We start from the raw sequence: 22,476 nt of genomic DNA, 5'->3' as shown, positions 1-22,476 counted from the left end.
TTTTATAGCACAGGAGACTATGTTCAGTATCTTGTAATAACCTATAGTGGAAAAGGACCTGAAAAAATATATATAACTGAATCACTTTGCTGTACACCTGAAACTAACACAGTATTGTAAATCAATTATACTTCAGTAAAAACAAACAAACAAACAAACAAAAGATAAATTGTGTTGGTCATACAGATAGATTTATAAAACTGAGACAATCATGGCTTCAATTGCATTCTGAGAAGAAAGGCCAGTGTGCTCATGCACTGATGGATAAACTCTCTCTTCCCTGTGCATGATAACACTAATAAATAAATTTTTGCTTTATAATCTTTAGCGTTTTCTATATGTAGTACCACATTATCTGCAAATAGTGACAGTTTTCCTTCTTCCTTTCTAATTTGGACACCTTTAACTTCTTTTTCTTGTCTGATTGCTGTGGCTACAATTTCCAATACTATGTGACTAAAAGTGGTGATAGTGGGCATCCATGTCTTGTTCCTGATCTTAGAGGAAAAAGCTTTTAGCTTTTTACTGTTGAGTATGATGGTAGCTCTTGCTTGTCATATATGACTTTTATTGTATTGAGGTTTATTTCCTCTGCATCCACTTTGTTGGGTTCTTATCATAAGTGAATGTTGAGGATTTTTGCATCTATGTTCATCAGAAATATTAGCCTGTGCAATTTTCTTTTTTTGTAGTGTCTTTATCTGATTTTGGTATCAAGGTAATAATGGCCTTGTTGATTGAGTTTGGAAATGTCCTTCCTCTGCAATTTTTTGGAATGGTTTGAGAAGGATAGGTGTTAACTCTCCTCTAAATGTTCAAAAAATTCACCTTTGAAGCCATCTAGTCTTGGACTTTTGTTTGTTGGAAGGTTTTTTTTTTTTAATTACTGATTCAATTACATTACTGGTAATGAGTCTCTTCATATTTCCTATTTCTTCCTGATTCAGTTTTGGGAGAGTGTACATTTCTAGAAATTTATCCATTTCTTCTAGGTTTTGAGGCCTATATGTAACTCAGTTCCTACTTTTTTTTTTTTATAGATGAATACATGGGGGATGGTGGCCATTTCTGTTTTCTCCCTTCAGATTTCACATCCAAAATTCTCTTTTTTTTTTAAACTGAAGTATAGTTGAGTTACAATACTGTATTAGTTTCTGGTAGAAGGGAAGATCCCAGTATTTCTCAAGTGGATGTCTCTCATTTTCTTGTGGGGTTCATGTAGCCTGCTATCTTCTGCAGGAACCACAAAAAAAGACCCCATGAGAGCTTGGGCCTGACCCACTTGGGAAGTCTTGAGTCCTTTGCTTGGTATTCATAGCCTGAACACCTAGATCCTACCATGCGAGGGCAGGATGACAAATGATTACTTCACAGTAACTGACATTTTGTGCAGGGACGAGAAAGCTGGAAGATGACTGAGGACATCTACCTGTCTTGATATTTGTCAAGCTCCTCCTCCTTTGATGCTCCCTTCCTCCTGCTTCTCTGATCAGCGATGGCCTCTGAAAAGGCAGAACTGGAGACCAGAAGACTCCTGACTGGGAAGTCTCAGAGAGAAAGAACCCAGTTTTCATGATTCCAGCCTGAGTAGCTGCTAGCTCTTCTGGTGTCCTCAGGGTTGACGATGATGACTTACTTTAGATACCTTGTCAAGGATTTTGCTTGTTGAGTAAAAATAATATTATGCAGAATTAAATAAATTATATGGCAATATATCCATCAGCTGCTCTTTTACATGTAACAATAAGGCAATTTTCCTGGACTGAAATCGTTTTTAAAATTCTAAAAATGCTATTGTATGTATTTGTCCATAAGTACATTAAATAGAATACATTACTAGGTGACCTTCTCAGTTGGAATCTTGTACTCTGAAACTTCCAAGAGTAATTTTTATATATCAATCTCTCTACTCACTTCATAGTCTAAAATCAATCTAATATCAATTACACCACCACTCCCAGTGTCTTTGGGACATCCTATCTTGCTGCAAGAGGACGTGGGGCTTCTCAGCTGTAACCTCCGGTGATCGGAAAGCTGTCTGAGTGGGAAGTTAGGGGCTGGTTGTTCTTCACTCTGAATAGGCATGACTCCTCAGCTTGGGAGGGCGTCAACGGGGGACACAACATTAGCTTTCTGGACTGAGCTGATGGAGAGTCTCTGTCTTTTCCAGACTAAGACAGGTTCACCGATAGCTTAGGTCCCAGCCTTCGTCATGTGTCCATGCTCAGCTTCCTAATTCTTTCTGGTTTTGATGGCATTTCAGGACTTGGTTTAAAGGCTATTCATTGTAGCCAACTTCCCTTCCCCATCGAAACAGGCCACCCTATTTCACTCTGTTATAATTTCGCTGTTTTCTTGTTTAAATAATGATCACAACTTTAAATGCATTATAATTTGTCATTATGTGAAATTTCAATTTCAGGGTTCACAGGTGTTCCTGAAACAAGTTATATCCTCAGGTTGGGCAGCCCGAGGACCCGCCCCCACATGGCATTTTAAGGCAGACTAGAAAGTGAAGCTTCAACAAATGGTTTACAAAAATCCCTTGGGACATGCTTGAGCTACACTTGGAAAATTTTGGTGACCTCAAGTCCCGCTGGGTATAATAAGAGCACGTGTCCCCTTGAGGACTAACCCACGCTATTCTGAGCTGATTCGCCACTAGACAATGCTCCAGACTGCTCACGGAGTCCTTGAAGACCTCTTGTCAGGGTCCCTGAGGAGTAGCTTCCAGCTCAGCTCTCAGAGGTCTGGGGCTCCCCCTGCTGTGGATCATGCTGCTCTGGACTTGAGGAGAGAGGGAAATATGGCGAAAATGTTGGACACACTCATGGGGTCGCCAGGCTCTCTATGTCTTTGGGTTCTTGGTCTGGAATTGAAGCATTTGTATGTTTTAAGCTACTCATACTGTTTTCTGGTTACTCCTGACAATGATTACAAGTGTCACCAATGCAATGGGTCTACATTGGGGTGACCTCAGTACATCTGCTAGGTTTAATGTTTATTGTTTATGATCCCAGGCTCCACGAGGAACATTGTACTGACCCGTTTTCTAGCCTCTGTGATCGCATCTCCAGGGGAGTAGGCCACCATATCCTGCAGGGCCAGTCGGAGAGTCAGTGGTATTTTGGGCATTATTATCCTTGTTAACTGGTGTAAACAGAAGCCAGGACAGCCTCCCAAACTCCTGATCTGTGCAGCAACCTGTCGAGCACCTGGAGTCCCAGCCAGGTTCTGCAGCAGCGGTTCTGGGACTGATTTCACCCTCACAATCCATCCCGTGGAGGCTGATGATGCTGAAGAGGATTTCTGCCAGCACAGTAAGGAGGATCCTCCCACAGAGCTCCAGGTCTCAGCCAGCACCTCTCCAGGCGGCTGCTCACTGAGCTCAGCCCTGTCAGATGCTCCTCTCCACCTGGGCACCTCCACCCGGGGTCTCTAGGCTCATTTCAACAAATGAGTAACATACAGAAAAATTTTAAACCCAATTGTGTGTCTCTGTGTGTGCATCTCCCACAGAAGCTGTTTTATAATTAATTAATTATTAAAAAAAAAACTAAATTAAGACCTCTCAGACAGCATGTATTACTCAGTGCATTTCTGGATGCAAAAGGCTTTCTTTCTCCAGAGAAGAGTTTTAAATTTGAAGGAAAAATTCCCAATAATTTCAAAGAAAAAGAGCTCTGAATAGCTGAGATTGTTAGCTGTGTATCATTCAGACAAAGGCTCATAGTCTCACCTTAATCTTGATTTTTTTTTAACCACCCTACTTTATTAAACTCGCATAAAAATCCCTTCATAGTTATTTAGAAAACTAAGGATCTTTGTAGTTATCTTTTCTCCTTTGACTCAGATTTCTCCATTTCTGTGTTTTCCAAAAGCATTACTCTTTGATGAATTTTGGGCTGGTATGTTAAGTTACTTGCCCAAAGTCAAACATCTAGCTGAAGGAAGACTCAGAATGTGGAAACTTTAGGTCCACAAATGGTAAATGCTAAGAGGGCTGTGGAGAAAAGGGAACCCTCCTACACTGTTGGTGGGAATGCAGTTTGGTGCAGCCATTATGGAAGAGTATGGGGATTTCCCAAAAAACTAAAAACAGACTTACCATATGATCTAGCCATCCCACTCCTGGGCATATATCCAGAGAGAACCTTAATTCAAAAAGATACATGCACCCCAATGTTCACAGCAGTATTATTTACAATAGCTGAGACATGGAAACATCCTAAATGTCCATCGACAGATGACTGGATAAAGAAGTTGTGGTATATTTACGCAAGGAATACTACTCAGCCATAAAAAAGAATAAATAATGCCATTTGCAGCAACATGGATAGCCCTGGAGATTGTCATGCTAAGTGAAGTAAGCCAGAAAGAGAAAGGAAAATACCATATGAGATCACTTATATATGAAATCTAAAAAAAAAAAAAAAGACGAACTTCTTTACAAAACAGAAACAGACTCACAGACATAGAAAACAAACTTATGGTTACCAGGAAGGGAATGGGATGGGAAGGGACAAATTGGGAATTCAAGGTTTGCAGATACTAACTACTGTATATAAAATAAACAACAAGTTCATCCTGTGTAGCACAGGGAACTATATTCAATATCTTGTAGTAACTTATGGTGAAAAAGAAAGTATATTCATGTGGCATCTCATTTAATGAGACAAATGCTCTTGGCAGGTGACGATTGCTGACCCAGGGACTGTTTTCAGGGATCATTTTAAAATTCTTGCTCATTTAATGGAAGAACCAAATGTAAAGAACCAGGTACATAATCCTCAAAATGACTTTGGGGTGTGATGAAAACTAGAAAATACATCCCTCCAAGCTTCAAGAAGGAGAAACGTGTTCCTGTTAAACACGCACGTGGCCTTGACTCCAGGCGCCGGGTCACAGTCTCTGACCTCTCTCCCTTTATTTAAAAAAATATTCACAGCAACTTCAATTTTAATAACTAAAATCACTAAATAATACAAATGTCCATCAATAGATTAATGGATAATCAAATTGTAGTGTATTATGTAATTTTGTTGATTGAAGTACAGTCTGACCTTCTCTTTTAAACACCCTAAACCAGCCGCCATCTGCCTCCGCGTCTTTCTGCTGCCTTCTCTGCTTTGCGGGTCCTTCTGGGCGCTCACTTCTCCTCCCAGAGCCTCATAAATAGGATGTTCCCTCCGGCCCCGAGGAGCAGCGGGCGGGTCACACAGGGAGCTGTCACCAGTTCTGTTCCTGGGGCTTCTGGGGCTCTGCACCCCAGGTGAGCCCTCAGGACAATGAAATGTGCAGACAGGAGGTTTGTTTTAAGCTGGGAACATTCAATTGTATTTAGTATTAAACATACACGCTGAAGGAGTGTTGTTCATGTTCTCACTGAGAGTCACAGAGCACATTTTACAAAGTCTTACACTTTCACGGGGAAATGCAGGGAGGGAGAGCCATGGTTTCCTGTTTCCCTCCATTCCCTTCTCTTTTTTGTTTAGTCTCAGGTCCTTACCGTGACACTGGGCTGACCAGTCCCCGGACCCTCTGTCCAGAGCTCCTGGAGGGAGGACCACCGTCACCCGCAGGGTCAGTGACAGTGTCAACAAGCGTGGAGCAAACAGCCTGTCTAAACTGGTTCCAGCTGAAACGTGGAAAACCTAAGCCACTCATTTCCCAGCTTCCAAGTCACTAGCTGGGGCGTCACGGCGGTTCAGTGGCAGTGGGTCCCACAGAGATGTCTCCCTCCCCATCAGCAGCCTGGAGGCCGCAGACGCTGCCCTCTAGTGCTGCGGGCAAGTCGCCTCCCTCCCTCCGCAGCGATGCAGCCCCACCGGGAGCTGCGGGCCCGGCCCCCCTCCCCCAGCCCCCCGGGCCGCTGCTCCCCCTGCGGCGCCTGCCCACCGCAAGGCGCGTGTCCTCCTTCGGTGGCCATTTAAACGCAGCAAAGACAGGAGCCCCCAGGTCGAGAAGCCTGCAGTCCTGGGCTTTAGTCAGACCACCCACTGCCATTCTCAACACTCTGGAAATGTTCCTTTTGTTACTGCCTTACATTTACTGTCAGTGGAATGAAGGTGGAAAAAAATCCCTTGTTTCAAAAAGTATCAAGGTGTAAGTTATGTGTAATGCACATGTAGAGGGTGATAAACACATTTTTTTTCTAATTTAATAAAGGCTGAAAACAGCAAAGCAAAGATTTTGAGAAACACTTGTTTCCTAGAGACTTTGGGGCACTATTTTTTGTATTTAAAAGTTGATGTAACCCATTCACAGTCACTATGTTTAAATCCCAAACTTGATGTCAGTAGTCATAAGCAAAGAAGGAAATGCTAGGTTTTTGTAGCTAATTGATTTTGTGGTTCAGCATCCAAAATGCTAATTTTCTATCATTTCATTCTTTTGTTGTCTAGTATAACAAAATATATGGAGACAGGGTGGCTTCACCCCTGCTGTACGAGCCCTGATGCCACATCCCAGACGAAACAGGGGTCATAAAATCAGATCATCTCTGATTTTATTAGACAGGAGAGACATTGTCTCGTCTGTGCTGCTGGGGCTGAGGAGGGTGAGGGAGTTAAGGTGACAAGGAGGCTTCTACCAAAACCTTCCAGTGCCCTTCAAACATGGGTGCACCTGAGAAAGGCTTTCAGCAGATGGAGGAACCTGGGGGAGCAGCTGGGGCAGCCCAGCCTCACACGTCTGCCTCCCCTGGTGGTTTGTGTTATGGCTTGTAACACTGTGGGAGGGTAACTGTTATGCTGCAGACAGTAATAAGTTCCGACATCTTCAGCCTCCACACCGCTGATGGTGAGGGTGAAACTTGTCCCTGATCCACTGCCACTGAACCTGGAAGGGAACCCGGTGTGCAAGCTGGATGCACCATAGATCAGGAGCTTAGGAGCTTGCCCTGGTTTCTGCTGATGCCAGGCTAAGTAACTGCTGATGCTCTGACTGGCCTGGCAGGTGATGGTGACTGTGTCTCCCAGAGATGCAGACAGGGAGGAGGGAGACTGGGTCATCTGAGTAGCACACCTGGCACCTGAGATGGGAAACATAAAAACACATATCCACACAATTAATCACGTTATAAGAAGACTTCCCTGAAGGGCCAGGAGGTACTGACCACCCAGAGCTGAGTAAATCCCAGTGTCTCCGTCCTTACCTGGGAGCCAGAGCAGCAGGAGACCGAGGAGATGAGCGGGGGCCCTCACGTCCATGCTAAGACCTGACTGGGACTGGTTCCTGCACAGGGTGCGTTTGGACGATTAATAAGTGTCCCGGGCGGTGGGCTGTGCTCTGGGACCATGCAAATCAGCAGGGGGTGGGGCAGGGCGGGGCACAGCTGCAGAGCTGGCCTCCCCGCAGTGACAGCGCAGGTGCAGGGTCCCCCAGGTGTCTCAGGTCCGACCAGGGCAGCACACATCAGCCTGCAGAGAGTGTGTTTCTTCAGAAGGGCCACAGGATACAATCAGCCTACTGTCCTATGGTTAGAGTAGATTTTTGTTTTTCTCCCTTCAAAGTTTAAAACCTGCTTTTCTTGTTATCTCTCCAGCTGACGAGGGGCTTGCAGGTGTGACCCAACACCAAAGATGCAAGAAATCTTCTAACCCCTTTTGACTTGTAACCTCTGGATATCACTGAGCCCAGAGAGGCTTTCTCTTTGACTCTCTGATGCTCTTGGTGAGGTAAATGATCAGTGTGACCAGCCAGAGGTGCTATGAAGTAGGGGAACGATACATTATGTGCACAACCATGATTTGAAAAGAAAGGACCAGACACTGGGGACCTTTCATCACTAACCTGTCACCTCCAGCTGAGCATTTATGAGCGTGCTGCCCCCCCATTTCCATCAAGGCCAGTCGAGGACAGAACTTTTCTGTCTCCACGTCTGGGAAGTATCAGCCAGCTTCGTAGCTCTGTTTGTCATCACACACATCCCTGCTGGATGTTCCCTGCCCTCCACGCATTATCGCCTGTGTGTTCCACCCCCTCTTAACCCAGGATGTTCTTCTTTAGAAGCTGGCAGCCTCCCTGGACCAAATACTCATGTATGTCCTTTTGGTTCCCCAAATCGGCATATTCTACCGACCCACCCCCAACTCTTTCCCAGATCCGAAGAGAACATTGTTTTCAATGGTTGGACTCAGGACATTAGTGCCCAAGCCTGGTGAGGACGCAACCCCGCAGGAAGGTAAAAGCAGAGGAGCTGTGTGGGGTTGGCGCCCACAATATGGAAAGGGCATCTGCGTGGGGTGGGGCTGGACGTGCAGCGAGGGTCACTGGAGCTGGAGCGAGGGGCAGCGGCGCTGAATTCCCAGCTTTGGTGTGTGAGCTTCTGGGGGGTCACGGAGGACCCTCACATGCGTGGGGGCCCCCGGGGCAGGAGTCAGCGCCCAGACGGAGTGAGGAGTGCACCCATGCAGGGGGCACAAGGATGCTGGTGGCTGTGCAAAGGCTATCAGAGCTGGAGCAATGTGTGTGCATTAATAATATTTGGAGTCAAATTGTCACTGTTAGATGACCTGGATAGCTGACAGTTAACAAGACTACAGTTAACTTTCTTTCTCCAAGGAGCACAAGTGTTAAAATGCACTGATATGTCCTCCCCCCGCCCTTCTTTTGAAAGTTTTATTTCTTTCTTTCTTAAACCTCATTTAATATTTTTGGGTGGGAGGAGGTAAGTAGGTTTATTCATTTATCTGTTTATGTATTACTTTGTTTTTAATGAAGTACTGGGGATTGAACCCAGGACCTTATGCATGCTAAGCCCTCACTCTACCCCTGAGCTACACCCTCCACCCTGTTCCTCCTTTGCCTGAGTCTGTTCACGATGTGGGACAAGGAAACACACTAAGTGCACCTTCATTCATCGCCCCATGCACCCTGAGTAATGACATTACTTCAGGGGCGGGACCTCAGAGGGAGAAGGGTGGGGACAGCAGCAGCAATCTTGTTTGTTTATCATCTGTCCCTGCCATTAAAATGAAAGCTTTGTGAAGTCAAGGGCTCTAACGGAGTTATTCAGAACGCCCTATGCCTAGGAGAGCTCACCATATTTTTATTTGTGTAATTCTATAACTATTTTTGACTTGGAGAAGGAATAAACTCTTAGCAGGGCTTGAGAATTGAGGCTATTCCACGTGTTACCCCCAAGAGGCGCTGTGACACCTGAGGTCACTTAGAGAAAGAAATTTGAGAGGCTTTAAAATGATACTTGCCTCATAGACAGAGAATACAGACTTGTGGTTGCCAGGGGGGCGGAGGGTGGGAAGGGATAGACTGGGATTTCAAAATTGTAGAATAGATAAACAAGATTATACCGTATAGCACAGGGAAATATACACAAAATATTATGGTAGCTCACAGAGAAAAAATGTGACAATGAGTGTGTATATGTCTATGTATCATTGAAAAATTGTGCTGAACACAGGACTTTGAAACAACATTGTAAAATGATTATAAATCAATAAAAAATGTTAAAAAAAAACAACAACAACGGTATTTGAGAAACTAACTGATCGACTTAAAGATGAGTGACAAGGTTGATTGGTTTCCTGACACAGCCTTGTGGTGAGGGAAAGATGAGAGGCATGATTTTGGATGTACTGAGGTGTGTATGAGATGTCCAAGAGGGACTACAAAGATGAATTTTAAAATTCAAAAGAGAATCTGAGCTAGAGATACGAATGTGTTCACTCTGCCCTCTTCCTATTCAGTGAATATATTGCATATAATGACACCACGTATACATGCTTTAAATAAGTTCTGTACACATACTCACAATTACATTTTTTTTAATATAAGTTAATTTATATTTTTGAGTCTCCTTGAGCTAGTTTGAAAAATTGGAGTTGATACTAAGAAAATTTTCCATTTCGGAATTTTGCTGAACTGTGTTGAAAACTCATAGTGTCAAGTCGGTTTCTGGCCTCTGGTCGGCATACGCTCACACTTCCTGGGGAGCTGATATTTTTATCTCCTTTTCACTATTTGTCGCCACAGCTCAGTGCTCAGGCACTTTAATTTCATGCCCTGGTGCTTTGCATAGGCCCCCGGAGTCCTAGGCTGGCTGCTCAGAGCTCTTATTAAAGGGGCTTCCAGGAGACGCGGCCTGAGTGCACCAGACAGGTGAGCAGCAGCAAGATGGGGCCACAGCCACACCTGCTCACCTTCCTGATGCTCTGGGTCTCAGGTGAGAGTTGAGAGGAGAGATGTCTTTATAAAACTAAAAAATGATTTTACCATGTACAGTAAATGAGCGATTTAACCTAGAACACTGATTATTTATGATAATAATAAACCCTATGTTTCTTAGACATATATTTTAATATAGTAATAATGCAATGTATGGTCACTGTTATGATTGCAGGTGTCTGTGGGGACATCGTGATGACCCAGTCTCCCAGCTCCGTGACTGCATCTGTAGGAGAGAAGGTCACTATCAACTGTAAGTCCAGCCAGAGTGTGTTTTCCAGCTCCAGCCAGAAAAGCCTCTTAGCTTGGCACCAGCAGAGAAATGGACAGTCTCCTAGAAGGCTCATCTACTATGCGTCCACCCGGGCATCGGGGGTCCCTGATCGATTCAGCGGCAGTGGGTCCACAACAGATTTCACTCTCACGATCAGCAGCGTCCAGCCTGAAGACGCGGCAGTGTATTACTGCCAGCAGGCTTATAGTGCTCCCTCACAGTGATTCAGCCTTGAACAAAAACCTCCTCCCCAGGGCCACGGGTCAGTGAGTGTTTGCCCCACCGCACCAGCTGCTGCTTTCTTGCTCAGCCCTGCGTCTCTCTTAGCTGTAGGAGAGGCTGTGTCTCCTCTACGTTGTTCAAGAATTTTCGCATCACCTAAGTCTGTGTCGCTGTCCATACAGATAGATTTATATTATTGAGCCAATCACAGCTTCTACTGTGTTTTGCATAGAAGGGACAAGTGTGCTTCACACCCTGAGGCATCAGGTCTCAGCCCTGGGCCTTGTAACCTTGAATTTTATTCTATCTCCCTGCGCCCATCGCTTTCTTGCCTTGGGAGCCGCTCAAGGTTCACTGCTCAGTTTCCTGTTATCAGCCGCTTCCCCATCAGACCTTCGTCTGCTTCTCTGACTCGTCTCCTCCCACCTGGCTGCTTGGTCAGCATCTCGTGTTCTGATTTTCTGCATTTTGAGCTCATGGTTTTTGTCTCAGAACTGGGTTCTCCCCTCCCTTCCAGGGCTCTAGGTCACACTTGCTTTCCCAACGCCATGCTCACGTTCTGTGTCCTCTTTGTCCGTCTTTTCTCCACTTACAGCCCACGGTGCTTTACATCCCCGACAGCGGCCATCCTTGGTAACTCTGCAAATGTGAGCAGCCAGCTCTGTGGCTTTGATCCCGTAGTCACTGATTATCTACTGAGTTTAAAAAATAAACCCCAGTGGACAGCCTTCCACCCTTGTCCTGTGTGGCCACGGTCCCTCTCCGTTGCCTGGCTATGGGGCCTTTGATTTACAGCTGCACACCCGTCAGGGAGAATTAGGGTGGTTTGAACTCACCTCTCCCTTCTGCCGTGTCTGGCTGCTCAGAGCTCACTGGAATCCTATATTTTTCCTGCTCCTTATGTCACGACAAGGCTATTGTGGGAGACACAGCCATATCCGGGAGGTACCCCGGGGGCCCGGGCAGTGACGGGACAGATCCTTCCGCAGCAACCTAGTCCCCTGAGATCCCCAGCGCCTCCTCTTGCACAGACTCAGGGAATCTGCTGTGCCTCCTTTCCAGACAATCAACACGTGTGGGCAGCTGGGCCATCCCACAGAGGGAGGTGTGTGTTGAGGGCTGGACCATTTCGGGAGGATCATGTGTACCTTGCATGCAGTAACAAACTCCAACATCCCCAGTCTGTGCCCTGCTGATTTTAAGCATAAAATCTCTCCCTGACCCACTGCCCCTGAACCTGTCTGGGACCCCAGAGACCCGTTTGTAGACAAATGTGGAGTCTGTGGCTAGATGACACGCTTGTGAGATTTAAATTTCTTCCCTGTCTTATGTTTTTCAAACTGTGATTGTTTTCCACCTTCAAGATAGTGGGTGGAGTGATTCAGCTTGTGATGGTCTGAGGATTTCTACCAGAGAGACCAGGGAAAGACGGCTTTCTCTGGCCCACAGATCACCCTCTTCTTGAGAACCGGACACTGTCTACAGGCAGTGGGACCTGCAATGAGGCTGTGAGCTCAGCAGTGAGATGAGGGCAAGGGCAGGCCTATGGGCTTGCTTCCTGGAGAAGAAGTGGCCATTCTTCCAGTGACCAGGGATGCTGAGAGCTGCGGGGAGGGTCAGCGTGGAGGCATCTGTGAGCCGCATCAGTCATGGTGACCATGGCACTGGTTACCCAACAACTGTACACGGATGCCTGTGTGTGGTCCAGTCATGGAGACAGAGGGCAGGGCCACGATCTGAGGATGGCTAGCATGCGGTTCACTTGGCACTCTGCAGTTTCAAGTATGATCCTAGCGGATCCATATTAGAAGAGAAAAGGGGCCCAAGCTTATGATTCTTAATTTGATATTGAAAGACATCTCTTCTGTTAATTTTTCTATCCTGGATGTAGCTACGGGTATAAATCTAGCCAAAGCCATTGTTTTCATTTGTCCTGTTAGTCACTGACATTCTGTGTCCACAAAGCTTGACAAGTTGGAAAGTTAGACCACACCGATCCTTTCTGTTAAGCCAGGTGGTGACTGCAGACGTGAGCACATGTCAAATCCCGTCTACAGGCCTTCAAACTATGACCGCTGCCTGGGGAGACCTGCAGGTTTGTACTGATGCCTTTCTGCAAGAGGGGGCACCTTGATCTAGGTCCCCTGATGCCGGTCAATGACTGGATCACATTCTTTCCCTTGGTACAGGGACCTCTCACCACAGCCCTTTTGAACACACTTTCTTGGTGTGAATTATTTCCCCAGACCTGTACTCTGCTTGGGACAGTATGTGACAGAGGGAACTTGCTCTCAGCTGAATAAGCATCAGTTGTGTCATTTGTGAGTCTTGCACTTGTGTATTTGCCCGGTGACCCTGGAGACTGCTGGGAGAAGGGGCAGCAGGAGGAGCTGTGAAGTGATTCCTGGATGCTAAGGGCAAGCAATGAGATGGGTACGGAAGTGATGATGGTGTTGGTGGGTGGTGCCTGGCATCTGGCTGAGCTCCTGGCCGTTATCAGCAGAGACATAGTCAGAGCCCCTCCTGACATCTCAGTGGTGTGTGTGCTCCTTTTGTGGCCACGGGTGGAGAAAACATCCTGAGGTTTTTTCCTGTTATTTGACAGTGTCATTTCCATACTCATCTGTCCGTCTTTCTTGCACGTTTTCAAACATGTTTTACTTCTGACACCTGTAAGGGGTCATCACTGGTTTCCAGGTTCTATGCAAGAGTGGGGCCACATTCAACATGACGTCTGGTTTCCAGTCCGATGTCAGTGCTCTTTGAATTGGGATTTCCCCACCATCTCTGGAATCTAAAGCCTGTGGAGGTTAAACAATACTTTGCTGCTCAAAACTCCATTTAGTGCTGGGCAGTATCTGTCTCCAACAAAACACACACATGCACACATGCACACACAAGAGAAAAATCCTATAAATTAGACTCTACAAATATCAAGAATCTCTTTGCAAAGACATCATTAAGAACTAAGTAGGCATGCCACACACTGGGAGGTGATGTTCCAAGGACTGTTTCTGACAAAAGATTTATTTTAAAAATATGTAAACAGCTCCTCAAAAAAGGCAAAGTATAATTGGAACAAGCACGTCCCAAGAAAGAATGTCTCCAAATAGCTGCGAGGAAATGAGGAGCATACGGGGAGGTCCTCACTGTCATCACACACCAGGGAAACGTAAGTTCTACCACAACAGCACTTCAAGACCTACCGACACGAACACGAAATAGGAGCCTGACAGTGCCAAGTACTGAAAAGGGTTGGAAGCAACTGGAACTTTTATGCGAGGTTGGTCGGGTGTAAGATGTTCATCGTTTTGGAAAACTATTTGACATTGTTTATTAAAGGCCAACCTATGCCAACCTGAGGTCACTTCCGTTCCTAGGAAAGTACCTAAGAAAACTGAGGTCCTAAGTGCACAACACCGATTGCAAGGATGGCCTTTAAAACTTTGTTAATAGGAGCCTCAAAATGAAAACAACTCACTAATTGAAGAATGATAAATTGTGATATATATATATATATATATATATAGTGATTATTTTGCACTAAAATGGAACAGATTATGGCCACACTGACAACACAGATGAAGTGAAAAAAATATGCTGATGAAAAGAAGCAAGACATCAACCGGTATATACTGTATGATTCCATTTATACGAAGTTCGGGGACAGAGAAAATCAGATCGACATGGATAGAAAACGGAGCAGTGATGGTCTTTGATGGTCATGGATGGGGCATGGAACTGACAGGAAAGGAGGATGATGGAGCCTCTGGGATGCTGGAGACAGTCTGTATCTTGAGCTGGGAGGTGGTTGAGGAGTAATGTGTATATGTTTATATTCACCCAGGTATACACTAGAAATTCACTTTATATCCAGCAAATGCACTTTACTGGGTTTAGTTGTACGGACTTTTTTTTTAAATGAATGAATGAATTAGTGATGGAGTCAGATTAACCGATTCTTTTTCCATCTTCTTCCTTTATAAGCCCTGGGACCTTGAGTAACGTAAGCTCTGAATACATCTGGTTTCTCATCGTTAGATAATTGTGAGACCGATCGCACTAGGGGAGTGAGCCGTAAGTACAGTGTTCAACACAGTCATCCCTTATGACTCATTAACTGGCAGTTGGCAGCGCAGTTGCTGGTGGCGCCTGTTATTGCTATTAGCCGTAGCGTCAGGAGCAGCGGTCACAGTCAGAGCGCCGTGAATACGCACTCTCATTTGTTTGGCTTCAGCTCTTTGTCTTTAAAAACATTTCTCAGAGAAGAGATTCAGAGGCCATGTTGTGGATAAACTCCTTTGCAGACCTGAAGTAGAAATCTCAGTTTTAGAATTCATTGAGTTGAAGTTTGGGGCTTTTATGTTGTCAACAAAGGATGCCTTCCAAGGCCTGAAGTCCCAGTGCAAGGCATCATCCTCCCTGCAGACCCTCCTCACAGTAAACCCCGCCCCCTGAGCAGAGCGCAGGGCGAGGGCAGCTGTGGAAACCCCGCCCGCAGCACACACCCGGCCTGGGAGGCGGTTTTTGTTCAGGGCTGTAACACTGTGGGAGGAACCGTGTAACCCTGCTGGCAGTAATAACTGGCAGCGTCATCAGCCTCTACCTTGTTGATTGTGAGAATGAACTGTGTCCCAGACTGAAGCCCAACGAACCTGTCTGGGACACCAGGATAACGATCATCAGCGTCATAGATGAGCAGCCTAGGAGCCTGTCCTGGTTTCTGCTGATACCAGCTCACGTAATCACTGACGCTCTCATTGGCCGTGCAGGTGATGGAGATGCTCTCCCTTAGGGACACAGAGAGGATGGCTGGAGTCTGGGTCAGCACAGTGCTCCCGCTGGCAGCTGAGAAGGAAGCAAAATGTCAAGTTACCATCGTTACATAAACTCCAAGCCACAGTCCTCCCAGCAGGTTTAGCTGCACTTGGGTGTCCGAGGGGAGATTAAGGGCAGAGACCCGCAGAGACCCTGGGGAGGATCTGCCCGTTAGGGGCTGAGGACTCCCATCGTCTCGGGGGTGCTCCCTGCACGCCCCTCCTCACCTGGGAGCCAGAGGAACAGAAGGCAGGAGAGCTGAGTCAGGACACCCATGTTCAATGCAGGTCCTCCCTGAGGCTCTTTCTTGTTTTCTTCCCCCCAGAGTCACTAAGCAGCCTACTTATGAGGACCACGAAGAGCAGAAATGGTCTCTGGGGACAGACATGCAAATCAGCATGGGGATGGATGCTCGTGGCCTCGCAGGTGCAGAAGCAGGCCTCCTGGAGGGTGGAGTGCCTCCTGGGAGGTCACTCCAGTGCGGCTTCAGTCAGTCCCAGAGGAGTTTCTCCCTGGTGTCTCTGAGATAAAACCATCTCTGTATTTTGTGGACCTTAGTTGTCCTCAGGGTCTAAAAGCTTCTAATTGTAATAGGGTTTCTTCCTTCTAAAAATGTGGAAAGAAGTTAGATGACTCTCCAAGACTTAAACTGTAATATGCACATACCACGGTCCCTGTGAATTTCAGGAAATGTCACGCTCTGGAGATGGGTGTGGAGTATGGGTTCCATCTTGATTTGTTACTTAGAGTAGACAGCGTCGTCCACGAGGAAATGAAAAGAAGGAAAACCTGTCTTTGGAGGAAATCCATGCACGGCCCCGCTGGGCGCTGTGCAACAGAGAAGGCTCACAGTGTGTTGGACACATTTCCCTGCCGGTTTTAGTCTTTATTTTGGAGATCCGTGTATTTTGTACACTAACTTTTTTATTTCACACATTACCTTTGTTCTTGTTTCTTCTTCTGACTTTCTCTCGTTATATTGTCATATCTGAGGGTAACTAAGGTTTTTTCTTGTTTGTTTTTTGCCTGATACAGTTGCAGTTTTATCATTAACTGCATCACCTTTTTATTCTCGCAAGTGATCCAATTTTGGTGAAAATTTATATGGTCACTCTCTATTCTGACTCTATTCCTAGCACACAAAGATGCTTTCTTAATGGAAAATTAGTAAGAGGCCTGTTTCCTTATGGGCCCAACTGAATGTACTTTCTGATGGAAAAATGCCGCTTTCTCTTTGCATGAGAACTGGGATCAAGCCGTCCAGCAGAGGGCGCACCCCAAGCCCAGGTCACTAGAGCCAATGCCTGAGCCCAAAGGCACCTGTCACTGACGTTGGTCATCTGTTTAAAAAACTGTAATTGTCACTCAGGAGAGGATAAGTTCATTGATAAATATTCTGGCTTACAGGGAGCTCAGAGAAGGCTCTGGGAATGTGTTCATTACCTGAGCTGATGGGAACATGTCTTTACAGCCCTGATCTTTCTGTTTTCTCAAGACCATACTCTCCCTTTGCCAAATCTGAATAAATAGCAATAAATCAAATGAAATCCTATTAATTATGGGCTAGTTTGGGCAGTCATAGGACATAATTGTAAAATTTAATAAAGAGAACCTGTGGTTTCTTCACAGGAACTGACTTGGGCAGACCTTACTCATCTTTCTTGTCCTGTGCCGTTGGAATTAAGAACCTCTACTGTCCAGAAGCTGTTTGGCTCTCTTTTATTCTGGTACCTTAGCAGCTCTGGCTGAAATTCAAAAACAACTGTAAGAATTTATGTTACTGATCTACGCAAGGGTAAACAAATGCACCAGGTCTCCCTGTGTGAGGCAAAGCAAGCAGGAGAGTCTCGTGACGACATGGAGACTCTGAAGTGCGTATTTCATGGTTAGTGAAGTTTCTGGCTTAATGCTAAGGTTCTAGGGCTAGTAAACTAGTTTGCCTTAGATTTGTGATACCCTCAGAACCCACAGAACAAAATGAAGAGATAAGGAGCGCTAGTAACAAAATTTGTTGCAGGTTAATAGATCCTGGTACTGGTGACGTGGAAGTCAGCCATGTTATCTCCAAACTTAATTTTATCTCCGAACTTAATTAATTCTGAAACAGAAGGAAACATTTGGAGTAACCCGGAATTGTAACATATCCAGGATTTCCCTCGATGCCTAGGTGGCTGACGGGTGAATTTTTCTCTCTCAGGAAATGCATGTGTTTCACTTTCTCTGTCTTTACGTGTAAATGGCGGTCAGTGCGGTACGTGGGCTACTTCCCAGTGGTTGACACGATGCACCCTGTTAAAGGTCACGAGGACACGAGCTGACTTAGGGCTCATCCTTGCTACGCTCCTGGTCACTGCTGGGCAGCGGGTAACCTGCTAATTTGGGCCCATGGTTCTTCAAGTTGTCCTGAATCAATAATCTATAAAATGTTAGTTATGGGTGCCTGAGGAACAATCTAAAGACAAATCTTGACATACAAGCACACATTTCTAAAGTGCAGTTTTGTCCCCCCATCTGCCCAGAGGGCCAGGGGAGTCCCTCCCCCAGTATTTGTGAGACAGGACAACGGTTGGTAAAGCAAACAAATTACGTGCAAGTGTAACATCTGTAGGATGAAAAGGGGACTTGAACATCCACTTTTAAATAAATCAAGTCAATACATTGTAACTATCTCGTCCTGAAATTCTGATGTGCTTCCGTCCTTAGGCTAAGTGTTGTCCCATAAACATTTGAAGACGTGTGATTTTATCCAGGTACTTCATTTTTCAGCTTTTCAGCCTTATATTTGTTTATTGGTCAGTTTGTTTCATAACTATCATTTGTATAAATCAACATGTGGAACGAAAATGTTTGACTTTTCCACCCTCCCTTGTGCTCTCAGCTACCAGAGTAACAATGAGCCAGGATGTGGGGGAGGAACAAGTGTCTAGACGTTGAGGACGAGGACACGTGTGTGTAACATAAGGATGAACTCGAGGCAGTGAATTCAGAACAGGAGGTTGGACAAACAATGAAGCACTTCGCTCAGTGATGTAGACGAGATGCCCGAGTGGTGCACCATAGAGGAGACGGGAAGGGAGTGTCAGGAGGAGAGGGGATGCGATGTCAGAGCTTCTGGCTGAACCCTGTTCCCCTGAGAAAGCCCAAGAGACTATAAGAGCCCCAGGGCTGAAGATGCAGCTGGGTGAGCTTTGTGCCCAGAGTGGTGAGAGGAGGGGGGGGTCCCATGTTCCTGAAAGGCAGCTCGGCTGCCAATGGTGAGAGCGACGTCTGTCTAGGCTGCTGCCCTTGACCGGGCAGGCACCGTGTCCAGGGGGCAGCGTGAGCGAGCAGGAGCTCAGGAGCTGGTCCTGGGCTCTGCTGCTTTCAGGCTGTGACAGTGTGAATATTCTGGCTGACCTGTAGGTGACAGTGACCCTCTCTCCTGGGACACAGGGGAGGAGGCTGGAGATGGTGTCCACACAGTGTCCCCACTGGCTTCTAAGTGGGAAGAAAACATGAACTTCTCCAAACATTAACAACAAGCATGTAGCTCACTCAGTCTGATGTAACGCTGACCAGGAAAACAAACAAACTCGGACAAAAACTTCATCTTCAAGGAAATGACAGTGTTTAACGCAGGCAAACCAAGGGTGAAGCTACCTTCTCACTTGTTCACTGACTTGATACGTGCAATCTTTGCAGAAAAGAATCTAAATGGGGAAATCGGGGATTCTTGATTTTAACCTCCCCCGGCCGGGAACCCTCGAGTGCTCCCAATATTTACAACAAGGGGCTCAGATTCCCCCCCTTGTTCCAACTAAGCATCCTCTCTGGGAGAGGCTGCTTTCCCCGAGAGCTAGCTAGCTGTCTATAGTCCTGTTGCCCGTGGACCCGTCTTCATATGTGCGGAGCTCACTGTCTAGAGCCTTCTGGATTCTCAGTCAAAATGCTCCACTTGTCAAGTGAATCTTAACGCTCATCTGACTTGACAAATATCCAGGCTTCAGGGTCTGCCTCCTCACTGGCCTTATCTGTCTCTCCTCTGACCCAGGATACACAAAACCTGAATCCCTGGGCTCTCCCATCATTTACGTTTCAAGCCCTATCTTGGTTATTTCAGGATCTTCCCCATTTAATTCCCTTTAGACCCAAATGAATAACGGGAGCCCGCGAAGAAGGGATAAAAAAATTTTTTTTTACCAGCTTGGAAAGAATAATTTATGTAGGCATGTAGACAGATGAAAAGAGATCGATCTTCAAATTTTTTCATCTAACGGGACAAATTACTGTGGGTGAAGGTGAAACCAAGTCAGGAGCAGACGTGTTGGGCGTCAGCCTCGGGGTGGGGGGGTGGGGGGTGAGCCGCTCGTAGGGTGCAGGGCAGGGCGGCACCCCACTGCGCCTGCAGGGGGCAGAGCTACACGGTCCTGCCTAGTTTTCTGTTCACTCAGGCTGAGCATGTTTTTGCTCTAGGTTGTAGCACTGTGGGAGAAGAACTGTAGCTCTGCTGACAGTAATACTTTGCAGCGTCTTCGGCTTCCAGGCTGCTGATGGTGAGGGTGAAATCTGTCCCAGATCCGCTGCCGATGAACCGGGCGGGGACCCCTGAGATGGTCTGGGAAGTGTACTGTATAAGGAGCTTGGGAGGCTGATTTGGTTTCTGCTTGTACCAGCGCAAGTAGTTGCTGACGCTTTGGCTGGCCCGGCAGGTGATGGTGGCTTTGTCCCCTGGAGCCTTAGACAGGAGGGCTGGGGACTGGGTCAGCACGGTCGCCCCACTGGAGCCTGAAAGCACACGGGAGACGTTAGCAGAACACAACTTATGTATGTGGAAGTTGCCGTTCTTCTAGTTAGATGGGGAAGAAGATTATTTTTTTTTTTAATTCTTACTTAATCAGTAAGCCTACTTCAAGTGGTAAAGAAAGCAAATCAGTCATTGAAATAATGTCCCCCTTTTATCTTTGTCTCGATATTCTCACCTGGAACCCAGAGGAGCAGCAGCCTCAGGAGCTGGGATGGAAACACCGTCTTGCTGCTGTTGACTTGTCTCTGCCGCTCAGACCGCATCTTAAGACAAGGAGCTTCTTATAAGATTCTGAGAGGCAGGGTCACTTCAGATGTGAGAGGAAGGATATATGCAAATTATGGACGTTTCATGTGGGTTTAAATCCTCAGATGTTTGTCAGGAGAGCTGGGGCTCTGGTCCCTTCTCAGAGTGTGTCCTATCTCCCCCTGCTGGTGATCTAGAGTCAAGAAAGATGGGCATGTGTTTTTTTTTACACCTAGATGTACAATAAACTGCGTGCATTTGGTGTTTACAATTTGATGAGCTTGCTCATATGCAGACACCCATGAAGTCATCTCCTCAGTGTGTTAGACATGTTGTCCTGCTTCCAAAGATGCCTCACATCCCATTGGGCACTTTGTTATTGTTGTTGCTTGGATTTTTAATTTTATTTAATATACTCCTTTTTTGTTTGATAATAGTAAAATCTACCCTCTTAACAAATATTGAAGTTCATAAAATGGTACCGTTAGCTGCAGGCACTACGCTGCACAGCGGATCACTGATCACTAGACGTTATCATATTTCACAGCTGAAATGTTGTATTCATTATTTTGAAATGGTTTGTCCACGCTCGGTCATGTACAGAACTGAGCAGTAAAGACGCACCAACTAATGCAGTCTCTGGTACAGTTTACATTCACCCAGAATAAAAAGTAGCTCACGTCCTCAGTCTTGGCCCAGGACAGTGGTAACACTCTGGTGTCTGTCACAGTAGAGGCTGAAGAAACTCTGATTGTGTGGACATTTCACAGTGCGTCACATAATGCGAGGCTGGATTGATGCCATCATGGCCATTAGCCTGACGGACCAGGAATTGCAGGGACTCTAGACGACTTGTAGAAATATACGTGCTCCAGAGGACAGGATGTAAATCCCACAGAAATTCCTGGACTTCCAATCAGTGGCTGTGGCAGGGGTCCAGACGCCTGAGACATGCTGCCACATGCTACTCACGGTAAAGAACCAGGAACAGTACCTTGAACCTCCTGCCACTTAGAATGAATACATACATTTATATGCCATATACTTCTTATCCGTATATACACCGCAGACTTCTTTATCCAGTCATCTGTTGATGGACATTTAGATTGTTTCCATGTCTTGGCTGTTGTACATAGCGCTGCTATGAACATGGGCGCATGTGTCTTCCTCATTACAGTTGTCTCTGGATATGAGCCAAAGACTTGGTTTGCTGGATCATATAGTAAGTCGACTTCCAGTTTTTTAGGGAACCTCCATCCTGTCCTCCGTAGTGGCTGCACCAATTTCCATTCCCACCACGGGAGGGCTCCTCCTCCTCCACATCCTCTCCAGCGTTTAGTATTTGTAGACTTTTTGACTTCAGCCATTCTGATTGTAGTTTTAATTCGCATTTCTTGAATAATTAGCAATATTAAGCATCTTCTTGTGCTTGTAGGACACCCACATGTCTTCTTGAAAAAATATCTATTTAGATCTTCTGCCCAGTTTTTGATTGGGTTATGAGTCTGTTTGGTTGGTTTTTGATATTAAGCTGTGTGAGCCGCTGTGTACTTTGGAAATGAGCCCCTTGATGGTTGCTTCCTTTACAAATATTTCCTCGCAGTCTGTAGGTTGTCTTTTCATTTTGTTGATGGTTTCCTTTGCTGTGCAAAAGCTTTTAAGCTTAATTAGGTCCCAATTGTTTATTTTTGCTTTTATTTCCATTACTCTACGAGATGGACCCAGGAAAATATTGCTGAGATTTTTATCAAAGAGTGTTCTGCCTATGTTTTCTTTTAGGAGTTTTACAGTATCTGGTCCTACACTTAGGGCTTTAATCCATTTCGAGTTTATTTTTGTACATGGTTAGAGAATGCTTTGCTTCATTCTTTTACAGGTAGCTGTCCAGTTTTCCTAGAAGCCTTTACTGAAGAGATGGTCTTTTCTCCATTGTATAGTCTTGCCT

At 45.8% G+C, this 22,476-nt stretch overlaps 1 protein-coding gene and 1 gene segment (V, D, J or C); both read right to left on the bottom strand.

Moving 5' to 3' along the window:
- Positions 1-22,476, bottom strand: part of LOC105072264 (immunoglobulin kappa variable 2D-26-like) — an 80,177-nt gene that overhangs the window by 27,932 nt on the left and 29,769 nt on the right.
- Positions 15,216-20,992, bottom strand: LOC123618038 (uncharacterized). Its single transcript, XM_074354465.1, has 4 exons — positions 20,461-20,992; positions 19,940-20,266; positions 15,730-15,822; positions 15,216-15,532 (listed from the first exon to the last, which is right to left on the bottom strand). The coding sequence occupies exons 1-4, from the start codon at positions 20,546-20,548 to the stop codon at positions 15,216-15,218; spliced, it is 825 nt and encodes a 274-aa protein (XP_074210566.1). The 5' UTR covers positions 20,549-20,992.

The sequence above is a fragment of the Camelus bactrianus genome, chromosome 28 (assembly GCF_048773025.1).
Source record: "Camelus bactrianus isolate YW-2024 breed Bactrian camel chromosome 28, ASM4877302v1, whole genome shotgun sequence".
In the NCBI taxonomy this organism is placed as follows: domain Eukaryota; kingdom Metazoa; phylum Chordata; class Mammalia; order Artiodactyla; family Camelidae; genus Camelus; species Camelus bactrianus.
This window is presented reverse-complemented; position numbering and strand designations above follow the sequence as displayed.

Coding starts and splice junctions, on each gene's coding strand:
- LOC123618038 (XM_074354465.1), bottom strand. CDS start 20,548: ATGCGGTCTGAGCGGCAGAGACAAGTCAACAGCAGCAAGACGGTGTTT. Junction 20,267..20,460: donor GCTGCTCCTCTGGGTTCCAG/GTGAGAATATCG, acceptor GTGTGCTTTCAG/GCTCCAGTGGGGCGACCGTG. Junction 15,823..19,939: donor ACAACCTAGAGCAAAAACAT/GCTCAGCCTGAG, acceptor AGTGACTCTGGG/GGGAAGAAAACAAGAAAGAG.